A 19318-nucleotide genomic window follows, 5' to 3' on the forward strand; every position below is an offset into this window, starting at 1 on the left:
CATGTTGATGGGCTGGGCAACTCTAATGCCTGTTGGACCCAGTTTGGTTGTTTGGTTTGGTTTATGAAAATTATATTTTTTCAAATTAGCCAGCTTTGTGTCGACTTGCTCTCAGTAATGACATTGTGTGTGTCTGTGAAGGTTTGAAACTTCAACCTCAAGTTGATAGGGGCTGGAAAAACCATAAAGTTCAGTTGCATTTACACCCAGAATAACCAGAACCAGATGATGCTCTTAATAAGGCCTTAAAACATGTTGCTGAAAAAATTGTTTTTGTCATTTCATCTGTTTACAGCTAAACCATGTTTACAACTGTTGCAACAATGCACTGAACACAATGACGTAGCTCCCAGGAGTGTCATTCGATGGAAGTTAATTGAAAAATAGCTTAGTTGACAGTATACAGCGGCTTTTTGGAACAGATAGACACATGGAAAGCCCCCGTCGCTTATGCACTGAAGCTGTTTTTAATTCCAAGTCTGGGAAAAGTGAACGTCAGTTTTGTGTTGTGTGTGTGTGTGTGTGTGTGTGTGTGTGTATGCATGTGTGTCGGTGTGTTTGTGTGTCAGCAGGACCAGAACCTGGTGACCCAGTCTGACCTGCCCAGCCAGGTCTCATAAAAGCAGCATTGAGGCCTGCAGGCCTGGAGGCCCAGAGACACAGCACTGCTTTTGTTGCCCTAACCAAGGTGTATTCCCCCTGGAGGGAGAGTGAGAAGGCGGGTGAAGGCAGTGGGGGTGTTTCTCATTAAAGAGAAAGAAACCATTCCTCGGCCTGTGTGCACATTATTTCATAGTTTATTAGTAGAAATGAAACCGTTTCCCTTTTTTGTTTTTTTGTGTTGTCTGCAACCATTCTGCCATTTTTCTGCCCTCCTCCCATGCTGCTTTACGACAGTCCGTTCTTTCTTTTATTAATCCAGTTTTCCAGTATGGCTCTAATTAATAGGACTCAGTGCACTTCTTACACATGGCTTGCCAGATGCTTGGAACTCCTTCTTGTGAGCTCCCCCTCCCTTTCTTTTCGTCTGTTACCCTCCATCTTTTTCCATCTTTTTTTTTTTTTCAGCTTTCAACACTCGTTTTTTTCTTCATCCCGATCCTTTTATACATCTGGCTTTCTTACTCCTCATTTCGTTCTTTGCATTTGATTGGTTAAAGAGTCAACTTAGACAACTCAAAGGCTCTGCATCTGTGGAAGGATCCTTCGACCTATTTACTCCGTCATTCTTCAAGGTCAATTGCAGCTTTCAATGGGGCTTCAGCATGTGTGAACGCAGTGTGTTTTCCACTGATTGCTTGCCCATGAACATGATTAAAGTCACAGAACATCTGTGTGTGTTCACTTCTGCAGCACTACATGTCTGTGCTTGTGTGTGTCTGTGTTCTGCATTTAGCGGGGCTTGTGTATGCGTATGTTTTGTAAAATGTGACCATTCCACACCACGTATGTAATCGCTTTTATAATCACAGCACACTTTGTCCAACATGTGTTTGACAGTCTTTGATCGTCAAACACAAAAGTTCTTTGTGAAAATAGTTGCAGGGACTCTCCCCGACTGGCCCTCGCAGTGAAGAAAAAAACGCAGCAGAGCCAGGCAGCTACAGAAAATATGTCAATATGGGAAATATGACTTTAAAAACAACACTCGCTGCACTGACTGTGTGGCTTTGTGTCTGAATGTGTAGTTTGCACTGCATGGGCATGTGTGTGTGGGAGGAAATAACTGCTTTTACTCAAAATGATGAAGGAGATTTGACGTCCAACCATAGCGGAACTGAACGGGCATGTTGATAAATTTAATGGTTTGCCCATTCAATTTAAATCAATCATGGTACATAATAATGTGGAAACACAACTCAATATATGGAAAACAATTCAACAGTCAACTTCAGTCCCCAAGTTTAAACTTTTTTTTTGATGTCTCAACAGAATCTGATCAGTTTATTTTTCATGCAGGTAGGTTTTCTTTCAGTGCTGGGATCATGTTAGGGGTCCCTCTTAGGGCTGGGCAGTATATTGAGTTTTAAAAGAGATATAGTAAGAAAATGTTATTCATATCGATAGATAGTTTATGTTGCATTGAAATAATGTTACATGTCTCTTCAGAAGAGTCGCCAGCAAGCCTATTTCTCTTCTCGTTGTCTTCCCGCTTCACTTTGCTCCGCCTCTCGCCCTCTCTGAGCAAAACTCAAAAACCACATGACAAGATACAGAGCTGTGTGTGTCTTGTTATGCAGGAAATTATCTTTTAATTTCTTATTTAAGTAGCATTTTTATTCAATGTTATTTTTCATTTCACAAAGAGGTATTTCATTTTTTCATGGCTGTGTTGACTCTGTGCAGCTTTGCCATATTTAGAGTTGACTTCTAACTGAAGTTGTAATTGTTATTTCATACAGATTTTTTTTTTATTGAGATATATATTGAGTATTGCCATTCAACTAAAAAATATGGACGTACAGTATGATTTTTGGTCCACATTCCTAGCCCCTAATAAACCTTATGGTATATTTTACTACTTATTATCTCACACATGTTTTATCAAACTCTACCTTTGTATCCAGAAACAAATGGCGTTTTTTTATTCACACAAGGGTAAAAAAACCTAAAAAAATAGATAGATAAAACAATGTTAAGTGTCCATGTCTCTTTTTTTCTAGCCAGTTTTTTCCTTCAGTGATGTGGAACATTTTATTTTACATGATGTGTGGGGCTGAAAGCTGCAGGCTTCTTTTTTTTTTTCTAAAGATTTATTTTTGGGCTTTTTGTGCCTTTAATGGAGACAGTGGATAGAGCTGGAAATCAGGGAGAGAGAGTTGGGAATGACATGTGGGAAAGGCGCCACAGGCTGGATTTGAACCTGAACCGCCCGCTTAGGGGACCATGGCCTCCATACATAGGGCGCACGCACAAACCACTGTGCCACCAGTGCCCCAAAAGCTGCAGGCTTTTGAGTGTGTCTGAAGATTTTCACATACAATGTTACTGTATTTGTACTCCAGAAAGTCTGGGTAATTTTTATTATTCACTTTGTTTTTTAGCTGAGTCTGTGTATTCCAGGATTTTCTAAATCCATAATTCTCTCACTCTACCTCTCACCCACCCTGGGTGTTTGATCCCTGTGCCGAAGCAGGCCCAAAACAACAAGACATTCTTTGGCAGAGCTCTATTTACCACAGCTCTACCACATAGAGTTAAGCCCTCTCCACTCATGAAATCACTGAAGGGGATGAGTTTGTCATACAGATATCAGAGAGACGATGACTGCCCTCATTTAACGCACGGGCAGGGTGACAGATCCACAAGGTAAAGCATTGTGATCCTAACAAACCCTCAGCTGTGTGTGCAGCGTGCATTTTTTTCGCTTCCACTCAGGACCGTCTGGTTTACTGTGTAGGTTCAGAGAGAATGAGTGGGCTATGTGTGCCTTAAGCTGTAAAGGGTTTATTGTACCCATGTTGTGGCTGGCCGTTTTCTGGCAAGCTGGCAGAAGAAACAGAGAGCTCCTTATACTACAGTGGTGATTGAAATCATATGGCACTAACTGAAATCTAGGCACTACTTTGAAGACAGACAAAAAAGTGTTGTACAAAATCTGCTTCCCAGCTTTGTCAACTGTTTTTCACCACTCTATCTCTTGGTTTTTCATCTTCCTTTCTTTTACATGTATGCTTTTGAGTGAATTCAGGTTTAGTTTTGGTTAAAAAAAGAAATCTGACTCACATTCTTCTTTGATTTTAGGCAACTTTATTCTCTGGGAAAAAAAACAACTCACCCCTCTTTCTTCTCTCTCTCTTTCTTTTACAGAGAGCCTGGACCTGGTCCAGGTGACTTGGTGCCACTCTTCCTCCCTCCTCATCATCCCTCTCACCTCCTTGCAGCCTGACATTTGTGGAGCCAGCAGCTGTGGAGGGGCTGGATGGCACCATCCTATGTCAAACTCTGTATAAGCTCTTGAGAAGACAAAGAAGGGAGAGGGGACAATCAGACAATCGGACAAAAGTCACCTGAATCACCAGCAGCACTTCTAAAGATGGCAACCAACAGGGAGCACCAACTGCGTCACATCACTGGCTTCCCCCGTGCCATGTACCCCTTCACCTTCAACTCCATGCGGAGCCACTCCCCCTTCGACCTGCTGGCCAGTAGCCACCTCTTTGGCAGGTTTGGGGCGGACCTTCCTAAAGAAATGGCTGCGTTGTGTGAGTAATATAAACCACTTTATAACTTAGAACAGATTGTCCATTTGATGCGTGCGAAATAGTGTTTAAACCTTTGGGCAATTATTTTAGTTTGGGTTGGCAGATCTGGAAGGATTCTGGTCAGAGAATCCGGACAGGAGATGGGATTCAAAGCTCAAGGGGTTTTATTCTGTGAAGACGGGCAGACAAACATAGGCAGCTTTGAACAAGGGAGCTTGGCTTTTCCATGACTTTGTTTCGTGTGGGTATTTGTGGTTTTATGTAGATGTGAGTCTCTGTCTATGTACGTGTGTGTGTTTCTAAAGGAAGAAAAGAAAGAAAGAATATGTATGCACATCATAACAAATATAATATATGATGCCCCTTTTGCAACAGCAAGGAATCTTTACAAATGTTTCAAACAAGAACTCAATGGAATTTAGCTGGAACTCAAATGGAACGTATCAACTTAAATACGTATGTAAATATGAAAAATAAACGTTCTCTTCTCTTCATTAATGCACAAACTTAGAAGAATAATGTCCAGGCCGCTCCTGGTGCTGCTTTGCCTAGCTTGTGCTCTGCTGCATTGAATAGTTGCCCTTGATCTTTAAGACGCCCGAGCCCGTTAACTCTGAGCAGGGCTCGTTAAATCCAGGTAGGCTTTCACACAGTATGTATTTATATTGTCACCATATATACTTATATTAGGCACATGGATGATTATATAACCTTCAGAGCCAAATAAACCATGATTGAGACATTTTTTTCAAAAATACGAAATATAATCATGAGTTTCAGCTGGTCCAAGGTTCAATCAGGAGGCAAGAAATCTTAATCTGACACCCTTTCACATGACACGATAGAGGGCCAAATATCAGTTCCCTGTCCTGTTTTGTGTAGAACAGCGTGGGCTCTCCACAATTTTGAAATAGCCTTCAGGGAAATTTTTAAGATTTTAATCAGGCTTTAAATCATGCATTGAGAAGGGGAGAGGAGAAGAAGGGGAGTAGAAAACATGGGAGGAGCGGAGAAAAGAAGAGGGCTTTTTTTTTCCATGTGGTTAACCAGAAGGATGGCATAAAGGGCAGCATGGAAAAACAGCAAACATTACATTTCCTCATGACTAATTTGTTGCTTTCCACAGACTCTTCTGAACAGCCAGAATCAGTTTTCTTAAAAAAGAAAAAAAGATGGGGAGTAAGGGAAAATGAATGAGCGTCTCACTTGAACTGTGTTGTACAGAGACTTTTTGAGTCACAGGGGGCACTGTTGCACTTCACAGTGACAGATACAGTCAGCAAGACCACAGAGAGAGTCATGGCAATGTTTTAAACACACACCGGCAACATTATGAATTAAGAAAATTGATTTGAAGAGTTGAAAAAAATCAATCTAGGTTCAGATAAAAATAACTACACACTTTTAACTAAAATATCCAAACTCACTGAGTTACAGTTATCAAGAGGTATGTGTAAAGCACAAATCAAAAAGCTTTATGCAAAACTTAAAAGAGTTGTCCAATAGGCCATGTTGGTGATTGTTTTTCCATTCTCCAAATTAATGGAAACGTGCAACATCAGTGAAAAGAGAATGTGAAAAAGTGGAAGAAATGTAGCATTTTGTGCTAATAGCAAAGATGAGGCAGCTCTTTTATTAGCCTCATATACAGCAGGAGCGACACTTCCACTGTTTTACAACAAATTAATAGTTGCAGCAGTATAAAACTATTTGTATTTTTATCCATAAGTTAATCAAAGTTTCCTACTTTTTACTACTACATGTATTTATGTGGTAGTAGTCCCATCCTTTTGATCCATATTTATCCATATTTATTATTGATTTTCTGGTAACAGTGCAGTTGTAATCCCACTCTTCACACAGAAACACGTTTGATGAATCTATTATCCTGTAAGTCTCACTTGAGGCAGGGGGAGAGATATTCTGTTGAGCACTCCTGTCAGTCACGGTGTGTGTGTGTGTCATTGTGTGCACACATAGTGATGTGTTCAGTGAGCAGCACTTATCTGTTTATCTAAGGTCTTTTTGTGGAGACTCAGCCCAACATCTAGGCTAGTAGCGCTCAGTATGTCATTACATCTTTTGACATGCTGCCTCTGGGCCTTATATACTCGTCCAGAGAGAGAGATAGAGAGATATGAGGGGCGGCTGTGAGTTTGTCAGGACAGACGTGACGAAACAGGAACACTGACAAACATTTATCTATGACATTTCTACCTCATTTCTAACCCCACAAAGGGTTCAGTGCTTACCCTACCATTCATTTTGGGTGGCGGCCCACCACTCCAAATGAAAAACAAAAAAAAATGTATTTCAAGGAATATACATAATTGATTTGCTCTCAGGTTATTTCAGCAGAGCATGAACACATTTCACTGTACTGTTCACCCAATTTAGAACTACGGTACATTTCCAGAATGCCGGTACAACTTGTGATTGGGTTGGCAGCTTTAACGCAGCATGTACGGTACGTTTGCCGCGAGCCCACCTCTTGTTGACTTCATTTTTCGCACACAGACCAAGTGCTCTGATGTACAAGCTAAACAAACAAGCCCTTATGAGTAAATCAACGTTTTTTCTGAGCTGTGAACACCGGGGTGCACATTACAAACAGACCAAACTCAATTCTAAATGTTTTCCTGTGAGTTCTCCAAGTTTTGTGATAAGCAGAGTCTGACTGGGAGTCTGTGATTCTGCCTCTTGGAGTCAGATTACACACACGAGGGCTGTGCATTGCACAGATGGTAACAGCAAACAAGGACTCTCACACATAAAAAAATCACTTACTTATACTACATTTATCATAATGAAGGAAATAGTGTTCAGATATTTAAAGTTTGATTAAGATTGTGTTCAAAAAACATTAACTTTGTCCAAATTGAATGATTCTCTGAAAGCTACTTTACTTTTAAATATGATTAACTTAATATTCAGTCCCCTCATGTTTACAGCATGTGAGCAAAGCCCAAACTGCTGACGACGTATTGTATTGTAAAATATCTAAAATACATTAAGCACATAACCCGCCTGATCAGATACACAGCTCGCTTGAGACAACAGACAACATTTAGGTTTAGCTTTGGGGAAATACTGGGTGTGGTTAATAGTTAGCCTTTCATAGGACTTAAGCTGTACAATCTGCCTTACAGTCCTATCAGAAAATACTAATTGCACTGGGTTGTGTTGTTCACTCTAGGTCAGGCAAATTCTGAGTCTGATTCCCAGATAGTAAGCAGAGACCTTCAAAACTGTTGATGATTCGTCTCCTCTGTGTTTGGAGAAACAACACATGGAGAAAGTACCTGTTAGCAGAGATTATCCAACATGAATTCTCCTTCTAGTTACCTTTCAGAGCTTTCACACATGCTTTAGAGTGAGCTACATTTGTGAACACAAATAGCTGCATTTGTACCCCGTATATATCCTACCAGCCAGGTGAGCAGGTTTAAGAACGCAGCAGAAAATAATGAGGAGTGGGAGGAGATGATGACATTTATATCCTGACTGGCACGTTTCCTGTTCGCCACAATGCTCTTCTCCTCCGCTCTGTTGTTGATATTGTGTTAGTGTGAAACAACAAGAAACATTTATATAGAAGAAAAACAACTTTCAGGACAGCGTCGTACTCTGTTGTTTCGTAGGCCACCTCCCTGTCTTTCTTTTAACGTTATGTCTTGCCTCCTGAGGATCCCCCTCCCCCCTGCCCCCATGTCGACAGGGATAGTCTCTCATTGTGAAGGACATGTGTGAACAACCAACTCAGGATCAATTTAGGGGCAACCTACTTGAAATTTTTCTAGAAGATTTCGGGAGCGCACACACACGATACAGCTCCTTTCTGATAATCAACTTGTGAATCGCCCGACACCCAGTACCCGTAAGAATCTTGTATAACCACTAAGGGCCTGATTTACTCAGGTCCCAAGTAAAGAGTACTAAATTGCGTGTTCACTCCAGAAATGTGCACGTTTGGTTGGTGGGCGTTTTGCGGGTGATCTACTAGGAAAATTTGTGTGAATGCTCTGAGTGGTATTATCCACCTCTAGCACCACACTGTTGTTGTTGGCTATCATCATGGGCTACATTACCTGAAAGGTATGAGGAGGGGGGACCACTGGGCCTAGTGTGAGTGTGCCCTAACTCTACTTGCCTGAGTTGGTCAGTTTGTCCGTCCATCTACTTCAACCTACAGGCTTTGAACTCCATAGAAAAAAACAGTAGTTTATTTATCATGTTCAGAACTTGTTTATCCATTGGTTAGATTTGATGTAATTATTTTAATAACTCTGTAGACATGCCTTCTGTAATCTGATAGTTTGTCGTGGCATCTGGCCAACAAGAGTTTTCGGCTCTGATTATTTTCAAGGCCACTAATGACACACACAGTTTGGCCCATTCTGTAGCTTGAAGAGAAGCTACAATCATGACTTATCTCTCATTGGAGCAAAGTGAACAATGTGATACCAAATTACAGTTGAGGCTTAAGTTGGATTTGCAAATTAATTCAAACCAGGTCCTAATCAGTGTGTGGGGAAGACGGGACTTTATTCCATGAGATGGAACTCGAAACATCCCTGGACTTGAAATGAGATGATATGAACATCAAAAGCTCCCTTAGCTCCCTGAGTATTCAGTCATACAGTAAGTCCACTGCTTGTTCTAATAACACAGGGGAAATGGGAATTACACCCAAGGAGCTCCTTTTTTTCCAACCAGTTCTTCTTGGACTCGGTGTTAATACATGATACAATCTCTGGGTTTTCTCAGGATTCAGTAAATATTTCTCTCAAAGTGTTTTTTTCTGACATCAAAATCAGAACTGTGCAGCTATTTGAATCTTTGTTATTGTTGTGAAAGATGAAAAAAGGGATTTGAGTGATCATGAGGAAAATAAGTGAATTTTCCACACTGAACACGATGTCCTCTTGTAATTTCTGTTCTAGTAACATCTTGTACTCGTGTGTGTGTGTGTGTGTGTGTGTGTGTGTGTGTGTGTGTGTGTGTGTGTGTGTGTGTGTGTGGGTGTGGGTGTGTGTGTGTGTGTGTGTGTGTGTGTGTGTGTGTGTGTGTGTGTGCTTGCGTGCGTGCGTGCACTGTGTTAAACACTCACACACACAATTGTTTGTGCAGCCAAACCATCCAAGCACATTTACACACACACACACACACACACACACACACACACACACACACACACACACACACACACACACACACACACACACACACACTTTACCTGCCACAACATAGCCTTCATTTCAACACTGATGAATATCACAAACCAGCAGTATTGTACTCCTTTGCTTCACATTTGTGACTACATTTGAGGGAGACTTTGTGCAAATATCTCTGCGGCTGAGCTGGAGGAGCCCTAACACAGAGACAGAGAGAGAGAAGTCATTGTTTGTTAAAAGATAAATAAAATGGTAACAAAATATTTGTCATGTCTTCACATTGGCCGTGCGTTTTTTTATGTAATCTGTGCCCTCGAAGCTGCGACAGGGGGCAGGGTTCTGTGAGGCGGGGGGGTTAATTGTCTCAAGGTGTGGAGAGCGCTCATCAGACTGATATCGAGCAACTCTATGCCCTGCTGTGTGACATTGTTCTGCGGGTGAGTGTGTGTGTGACTTCTGGCTGTGATGGTAAAATACAGTTTAAATAAAAACTCTACTCACAAAGCCCCAGAAGAGGAGGCTTGTAAAATAAATGATAAAAGTAAAGAGAAAAACTGCAGAGAGGCAGGGTCTGATTTTCTTTAAAGTAATTAGAGAGAAATTGATTCTGGGGTTCGGATAAGTCAAAACAAACAAAAAAACATTAAAAAAAACAAAGAATGCATAAAATTTCAACTCACAAAAGCAGAATAAAACATACATACGAAGCCACAGGCAGGACTATTTGGGAAGTGTGTGTGTGTGTGTGTGTGTGTGTGTGTGTGTGTGTGTGTGTGTGTGTGTGTGTGTGTGTGTGTGTCTGTGTGTGTGTGTGTGTGTGTGTGTGTGTGTGTGTCTGTGTGTGTGTGTGTGTGTGTCTGTGTGTGTGTGTGTGTGTGTGTCTGTGTGTGTGTGTCTGTGTGTGTGTGTGTCTGTGTGTGTGTGTGTGTGTGTGTCTGTGTGTGTGTGTATGTGTCTGTCTGTGTGTGTGTGTCTGTGTGTGTGTGTGTGTGTGTGTGTGTGTGTGTGTGTGTGTGTGTGTGTGAAGGGAGGTGTTAGAGCCCCAGTGGGGGTTTCTTTCAAAGTTCATCCCTCTTGAACGAGGGAAGGAAAAGGGGGGAGAGAGGGGGGGAGGCCGTCTCGTATACAAACTCTCCCCACTCAGGGCCAGTGTTGTTCGCCTGCAGCGGAGTCACACTTCACTGTGACTGAAGTATCCAATAAGCTCCAGGAGAGAACGTAACTGAATCCACTTGAACTGAATTGGAGGAGTTTAATGAGGTTTGTGCTCAGGCTGAGAGCAAATGGATAGTGGAGAGGAGAAGATAAATGCTTCTCCTTAGAATATGGACATGGAAATAGATGAGCATTCAGAAGGAAAAGACACAGATTTTGTATTGAAACAGATCAGACTTCTGCCCTTACTTTGAGCTGGAAAACGTCATTATTTCCATCCCCTGGCTTTCTCCTTTATAACACTATATTTTCTTAGTACTTTTTATCAGTGTTCGGTAAGCCAGAACTTCATAAAACAGTACTAATATTAGAAAATACAGACTGTGCTCGCTTCTTAAGTCTCAATGAATATGATCCAGTTAGTGGCCGATGCAGCGGGTAAGATTAAATCTGTCTCGATACAAGGATGTCATTCTGCAAACAAAATATGAATTATTACCACTCAAACAATGACGAAAAGTAGTGACATTTTCAAGTATTATTTAAAGTTTATTCCCATATAAAAAAAATGTCCTATTCACACATCACAACTGTTAAATTATCTTGTTTTTAAATTGTCAGTATTGCATTATTTTCATAGTATTAATGAATATACCGTAGTATTAATAGTATTGACATTTTTCATTTATGTAGCCTATTTGTTTTGCCTTTTATTGAGATCTTGGACACCTATGATTAAACAATACATATACATATAAAAGAGTATATATATATATATATCAAGTTAATAATACTACACAATACTCTACTTTTTTAATTCAAGAAAATAGATAAACTGAATATTTTCTTGACCTCAGCAAAGAATTTAATCAAATGTTTCACTGTGCAGAAACAGGAGAGCGTTCAGTTTAAAGTGAAACCTGGAAAACAAAAACTGGCAGAGGACATCCTCACTTCCATTGCCCTTTTCTCTGAACCTTTCAAGGAGAAGTCATGCAGAAACAAAAAGATTAAAGTGTGAAGAAGTTTGCAGGAGGAGAGAGTTGATATGAGGAGTGTTTGTTTTCATTTGCAGATTATGAAATATGACGAGGTGAGTTTAAAAAACTTGAAGGAGAAAGAAAAAAGAGAGGGAGGAGGGAGAGAAAGTTTGGTAAACATCCAATCAGACAGCAGGTTAACACCCCTTCAGGCAACTACATCCCGCCCATGTCTTCATCCTGGACCCCGCCTCTTTTCCCCCTGTGCTGGGAGAGAGCATGCAGATAGTTGGATGGTGTGTGGTGAAGTGTGAGGCCCACAGAGCTGCAGAGAGGGGAGTTCAGATCAGTTACAGCAGGCAAAGAAAGAAGGCAGACAAGTGATACGAGAGGTCGAAAGTGGGTTTGTAGAGCAGAAATAGAGTTGGACAGACAGAGTTTTGTCCCATCTAGAGGACTTTAGGCGAGCGGTCAGTGGGAGAGACAGCGACAACACGAGACGGACAGACAGACAGGGAACACCTGGAACAAGCAGAGTGTTGGGTTACCTTCAGTCTCAGGAAGCGTTCTGTTAGTTTTTACAGCTCAGCTCTCTGAATTTGGCTGGAGAAAAAAAAAAGTAGTTTGCTTCTTTTTTTTTTGAGAAAGGAGAATGTTTGATTGCATGGAGGCCCTTGGTCTGGCCCCGCGGCCCCTCTTTGATGTGTCCGCACAAGGATCCTGCATGCTCAGCAAGGCCACCCCTTACTTTTCTGCCATGGACCCCTTCGGCTGGGCCGGGACCGGCAGCATTCAGTGTGAGTACTCCGTCCTGTCCATCAGACTGTAAAAGAGCAGCTGTGTGTGTGTGTGTGTGTGTGTGTGTGTGTGTGTGTGTGTGTTTGTGTGTGTGTGTGTGTGTTTGGGGGTTGTGTGTGTGTGTTCTTATCACAGTCCTGGTTTTGTTATCATTGAGCTCTCTCTACAGGAAGAGTCAGATTCCTTTCGATTCTCTGTACCCATTCTCACCCGGCGTTCTGTTTGTTTATGCGCTCGGCGTGCTTTGTGAGAGTGAGTGAGTGAGCTGGAGAGTGCATATTTATACATCGTGGTGTTTGTTTTCTTTATGAATGACTTCACCTGATTGACAGCTCTTTTAAACAATTCTGGGGACCTGACCCCAGGGAAGTGTCCAGAAAACAACAACGGCTGACGTCCAAACAGAAACAGCTCTGACAGATGGGCAAATGGGCCCTGAAATAACCTGGATTTGGAATACACGCTCACACTCAGTGAAGTGATATGTGCAATCTATCTCTTCATTTATATTTTCATCATGTTCCAGTTCAATGTGGAGGAAGTTACACCGATCTTAACTTAACTTTTGCATTATTTTTTAACAGAATAATGACTGCATTAAGTCAATCCAATCCTTAAACAGATTAACATTCACCTGCTGCATAGCTCCACGTGCTAAAAATTCTGAATATGAGTTCTCTAAAGACCTGAGCAGACAAGCTGCAGATTGTATTTGATACAGTGTTAAATAAAACGAGCTACCACTCAGGAACATTCACACAGACAAACACTGCAAAGATAAACGTGGTAAATATCTCCAGTCTTGCTGTCGAAATAATAAGCAGACCTTATGTTATCATCATGGAGACTACTTTCACACTCTTTGATTACACTCGACTTTGTGGCTTAGAGAGTCAAACATTGACTCTAGCTTTCTTTAGAAACTGACACGCTGAAGTCTATTCAAGAGTGTCACTCCATGCTGAGAACACTTGTTTCTTTCTTCTTTTTTTCAATTTTGAAAATGTTTCCAGTGTTTGGGATGTCCCCTCAGAGCACCTTGGGTCCATTCATCTTCAGTCATTATTTAGATACCAGGCATCAGGCGCTGTCAGCTCCTCAGTGCTGCTAATGATGATGGATGAGCAGGCAGGATGACAAACACCACAGCAGGGCCTGTTCCAACTCGCTAAGGAGTCACACCAGATGCCATCCTGACAGACAAATGTCCACAAATGTTCATTAATCATCTCTTATTTGAATTAAACTCCGGTTTAGTTTCTATTTATAGCTGTGAAGGTGGCAGGTCTAGTGTCAGCAAAGAAACTGCATGTGTACAGATATTTTTCTGCGTCCACTGAAGGAACTGGTCCCCAGAGATTCAACCCTTTTGAAATAACTGTTTAATCCAAACACATTAAAGAGCTGTTTTACACAAAGAGGTGTTACTCAGGTCTGAAAATCATACACTTACTTCTTTTCTTAACATAATCTTCATCTTTTGAACACGACTGAACTATCTATCAGATCTATCTTCTCTGAAGTCGAGCTGGAACAATATTTCGAGTCATTTTTAAGTCCATCAACAACAAAACACGTTTCGATCATTTATCAATCCTTTAATTCATTTTTCAAACGCATAACATCTTGCTGCAGCTTCTCTGACATCATGATGTTTATTTTTCTCTTTTCTATATGAGTGACAGTAAGTCATTGAAGGTTTAATGGACAGTGTTTGAACGAATCCAGATTATGAAGACTAGGAAAACCGAAAAAAGCATTTTATAAAACTCTACAGTATATTTCCATAGGTTCAAAGTATTTATTTTTAGATTAACCAAATAGCAATCTTTATGAGAATATCATTTTTAGTTATTGCTCATTTATTTCTGTTTTAATGTAAAACATTCAGTGTCTTCTGGTTAGTTATCAAATGTTGTGCCTGTGGTGCTCTAATGTATTTCTTTGACCTTCACTGAACGCCTTTGACACTGATCATCGCTCATGTCAACATTTGGATTTTTTTTTTGTTAATTCAGTCTATTTTGAACCTACATCAATGAAGTGCTACACAGATGACCCTCGGCAAAGTTTGTTTTTCAGTGATGTGTTGAACAAGTTATGTTGGACACTGGCTATAAATTCCTGAGAACATTTTGGCCACAGTATCTCTCCTCTGTGTGTGTGTGTGTGTGTGTGTGTGTGTGTGTGTGTGTGTGTGTGTGTGTGTGTGTGTGTGTGTGTGTGTGTGTGAGTGAGAGAAGGGGGTGCATCTTTTCCTGTGTTTTTTTTATGTGAGGCAGTTCAGCACCTCTCTGCCTTCCTTTGTTTCAACGTCAGGAGGCATTAAGAGGACTGGGGGGGGGGGGGGTCTTGCCAGAGTCTGTCCTCTCTGTCACTGGTCCCTGTGCAGTGTGTGTTTGTGTGTGGTGTGAAGGTGGCTTCTCCTCAATAGTGACATTTGTTTTTCTCTTCTTTTGAAGTCTTCTACTTTGGGTCTTTTCCTCTACCGCTCTTCATTGTGTGTGAGGGTTTTCTCTTTTAGATACAATGAGCGTGTATTCTTTACTCATGGCTTGCATGCCTTGGGTTGGCTAACTGAGAGCCTTTAATGATTGAATTACAATTACAAAGGCTCAATTAAGAGATTAGGTGCTGGGCATGGGGCACCGGCGGTTGAAAGAGGGCTGAAGTTGGATTCGGGATTAAGCCGCCCCCCCAACTGTGTGTGTGTGTGTGTGTGTGTGTGTGTGTGTGTGTGTGTGTGTGTGTGTGTGTGTGTGATGGTGTTTCAGGCCTGAAGGGAAATGCTCTCCTCTTCATTCAGTAATAATCTCCATTTACTCTGCCACCCTCATCCCTTTAAAAGACTCTTCAAAGCTCCTCAGATCAACACCAGATCATCACAGGGGACAACAGATAATGCAGTAAAGATGCTGTCACTGGAAGTGGCTTTAGAGACAGAATATAATGTGCCTGACTTTAACAAAGAGCTGTGTGTTTGTTGTATTTCTTGGACTTTAAAGGGGCTCAGATCATAATTTTGGCTGTACTTGCGGCAGTCACGGTATCCTTTTTTTAAAATCTGTGTCACTGGGTCATGAAAGTCTGGCCTACACTCTCGTTCTCTTGATGCCTGTGGGTTTTCTCTCCCTAACAGTGTCGATATCTAAACACTGGAGAGAATGTAAATGACTCTGTGGAGCCTGAACAACCTCTGAGAGCGTCCAAATTCAAGTTCAGTCAGTGTGTGTCAGAAGAGGTGCTGAGTGTGAACTCCTTTACATGCGTTTCTTCTCCCTTATAATTATGATTGTAATAAAGAAAGTAATAAGGAAATAAAAACAGTATTAAATCATGAGAACAGCTTAAATTGGTTTGCTATGAGTTAATATTACACTGAGTTCAGTCAGTTTATTGTTTATGTTTAATTGGCAATTTGATGCAGTTTAATTGTATTGATACATTTTAATTATTTGATGAACTTTTTTCCCCACAATATTAATCTGACTCTAATTAGTCTTGTAAAATGTTTCTTGCATTAAAAAAATAACTCAATACTTTAAAAAAACAACACAGAAACACTCTGATTGTGACCCTCAACAAGTCATCTTACTTTGAAGAAGAATGTATTTAAAAGTATTGCTAATATTTGAAAAGATGCACCTTGAAGGGAAAATGAGTATAAGTCTGTAAAAGAATTTATTTTTGCGATGACAAACCTGAGAATAAACTGGAGAAGTTGCAGACAGAGCAAAGCAGATTTTCAGGACAATAACAGAGGAGCGACTGTTCAGAAAAAAGAAAGTGTCAGGTTACAAGCAGACTGCAAGTTAGGAAACTATCATCACAGTGCTTTGTTTCTTTGTTTCTTTCTTTTTCTTTCTTTTTGTCCTTCTTTCTTTCTTTTTCTTTCTTTCTCTTTCTTTTTCTTTCTTTGTTCCTTTCTTTTTTTCTGTCCTTTCTTTTTATATCTTTGTTGTCTTTCTTTCTCGTCTTTTGTGAAATCTTACCGCCATCCTTCTCTCTAATCAGAAAGTCGATGATGAAACAAATCATCTCATGTCAGATTATTTAGTTTCTGTAATAGTTGCAAACACTGATCCAATGCTTCCTCTGATGATCTGGTTGTTCACAGTAATCGGGTTCTCTTTAATGACGACAGACTCATCAGTGTGTGTTTAGCACATATGACATACTGCAGCTATTCAGGACGGTAGATGAACCGTATTTGAATCAAAACCCTTTCAGGATTGCGTTGCTTCTATTGTATTGCAGGTTTTTAAAATAACAGAAGTATTCCCAAGTGAAACATCTTGAACGTCTTGTGAGGTTCAGTGAGTTGTGTTCAAACTTGCCTGTGATTTTTTTTGTGTCGCAGCTTCCAGCCCCGTCTGCACCACATCGTGTTTATTTTGGCTGAGATTGAACCTTTGATTTAATCTGAGTTATAGATTATAGGTCTCATATGTCAACTCAGCTATTCATCAAATGTCTTTTAATGTGCCAAAAGTGTAGACGCATAAAAAAAAAAAACATGTGTTTAAGATTTTTAACCCTGTTTTAAAGGAGTAGAAAGTAAAACTGGATACAAATACAGAACTGGATCATGATTAAAGAATAAGGATCAAAATGAAACTTTGAATGGACGATATTAGGAGGGAAGAACTCAAATTCAACCATAGTTCCCCATGAATGAACCCTGAACTCAAACTTTGCAGACAACCATGAAAAAACTGAAACAACATGAAAGTTGTTTTCTAGGTTCATCTTAAACTTCACCCTGAGGTTTTGTCTTCCAGGTAAACTGAACTTAAACCTTGACTTTCTGAAACCATGCAACTGTGTGTCTGAGTTTTCAGGTTGTCTGTTTTTGTTAGTGAGCTCCTCCAAATGTGTGTGCCTCCCTTTGTGCACTCTCATTTGTTTGTGTGTGTCTGTGTGTGTGTGTGTGTGTGTGTGTGTGTGTGTGTGTGTGTGTGTGTGTGTGTGTGTGTGTGTGTGTGTGTGTGTGCCTACTTTTTAAGTGTTTGCTGCTGTTTTTATTGAGCCATCTCCTGGACAGTAGCCTGGTTTTCACAGCCTTTCCTTTACAAGGCGCTGCCAATGACAGGAAGGACTCCTCCTCCCACCCGGGCAGGAAGACAGGAGGGGACAGAGGAGGGGAAGAGGGTTATTAGTGAGTGCCTAGCTGGGGGGGTGGAGGACGGGAGGAGAAGAGGGGGGGGGGCGGGGGGGGGGGGGGCACTGGTATTGAACTTAAAACAGCTGATGAAAGGGATTGTGAGTCAAATCTCCCGCATCTCCTCCCTGCTGCCATGGTAATTACTCACTCAGCATATTTGAGCCTGTAGTTGTTCCCCATGGTTTATCTGCTCATGAATTACAACATGATACATTACAATACAGTGACAGTACAGTCATTTTAATGAGGAAGCATAAATATTTTAATTAAAGAAGAGATCGTCACAGAATCAGAATTTAATTATAAGTTGCACTAACTGTGTCATTTGGTGATCTTGAACTCATCATTTTTTAACAATCAATGACATTAATGCAACACTTTTTTCTCCCTCTCCCTCCTCCCACTGTTTCTGTTGTCACACTGAAGCCCCTCACACACAGTAAAGCTGACCCGTGGCCCTCAGCAGCCCACACACACACACACACACACACACACACACACACACACACACACACACTCACATCACATGTTTACGCACATTCCTCAGTGTGCTGCTGAACCCTTTGTGAGATGAGGAGGGGTTACGTAAAACTAGATTTGCTCTCTAAATTCACATTTTGAATATCTTGAGATCTTGAAAATAAATGATTTAACTGCACTTTCGCACTTGTATTAATCATGCATTCACAAAACAAAGAAAGCTGATAAAGGGTCAAACAATTGAAAAACGAGTCCTTAAAAAACGACTATAGACCAGTTTAGTCCTGATAAAAGTCTTTATAGTGAAACAAATCCTTAGTGTAATCCCTCTGTCTCCTCAGTGTGAAGCTCTTTGGAGCCTAAGGCCAAAGTCTAGTTCAATGAGATGTGGGATGTTGGCAGCTAGAGTCATGCTGCAGGCCCTATAGGTCATATGTAACACTGTGTCCAGCACACAGCCACTCATAGAGGAGGAAACAGGTTCAATAATCCTGTTTGAAAAACAGAACTCTCACTATCTCTGCTTCTTTTTTTTACTCCTGATTTCAGGGTGGAGAGTTTATAAAACTGCAGCTCTTTGGCACCATTCTGTTTTCATTCTTAAGCACTAGTAGAAAGTAAATGACAGATCATCTTCTTAAATCACTGCAGATCAGTTTGAATTGTCTGTGCTTCTTATACATTTTAAAGTAAAAATAAAGACAAAGTCTATTTGTATATGACTTGCTTCCATCAGAATTTCAAGAAATGAAAAGAACATAGTTGAAGCGGTATCTGTGAAACATATAGCTAGTATTTTTAAAGAAATTGCATTTCTTAAAGTTAGAAGGAAAGAAATATAACGGTAAATTATTAGATTTTGTTTTTAAGAAACCTGTCCGTTTGCAGACTAAAATAAGTTTCCCTATTTTCCGATAATGCATTGCACTCATGATTTGATTTTTGTAAAATAGCTGAAAGAAGTCGTTGGAAAACAAATAAAACCCAAAAGGAATTTATTCTTTGTTGGGGTTAAATGTCATTGTCACTCGAATGTGTCTCTATGACACTGATATTATTTAATTTATATATTATTTATATATTATTTGATTTCTCATCTACCACCTGCATCAATAGGACACTATAGGTTTTTTTTTTCATGAAGTATACTGTATACTTTTATTAGGTACTGTGGTTTTAGGACAAAGCACTACCTAGGAGTGAATAGTCATTCCTGAGCTTCAAAGCTGATAAGAAGGTGTCTGCTTTCAGAGGAGCTTCTGTTGTCTAAACAAAGATGTGTTGATCTGACAACAAACACTGAGTGAATGGGAGAGGCGGGAGGTGGGGAAGACACCGAAACACAAGAGTAGTAAAGTTGAG

The 19318-nt window shown here is 40.5% G+C and overlaps 1 protein-coding gene across 2 annotated transcripts in view; it reads left to right on the forward strand.

Moving 5' to 3' along the window:
* LOC132977814 (retinoic acid receptor gamma-A-like) overlaps window positions 1–19318 on the forward strand; it is a 36611-nt gene that overhangs the window by 7963 nt on the left and 9330 nt on the right. The window contains exon 2 of one of the 2 annotated variants that reach the window (XM_061042665.1): window positions 3811–4205. In XM_061042665.1, the coding sequence (XP_060898648.1) occupies window positions 4037–4205 (169 nt within the window). In that variant the 5' untranslated portion in view covers window positions 3811–4036. Of the gene's footprint in view, window positions 1–3810; window positions 4206–11523; window positions 12312–19318 lie in introns of those variants that run through there. The other variant, XM_061042666.1, reaches the window with a different exon arrangement.

The sequence above is a fragment of the Labrus mixtus genome, chromosome 7 (assembly GCF_963584025.1).
Source record: "Labrus mixtus chromosome 7, fLabMix1.1, whole genome shotgun sequence".
Classification (NCBI taxonomy): Eukaryota; Metazoa; Chordata; class Actinopteri; order Labriformes; family Labridae; genus Labrus; species Labrus mixtus.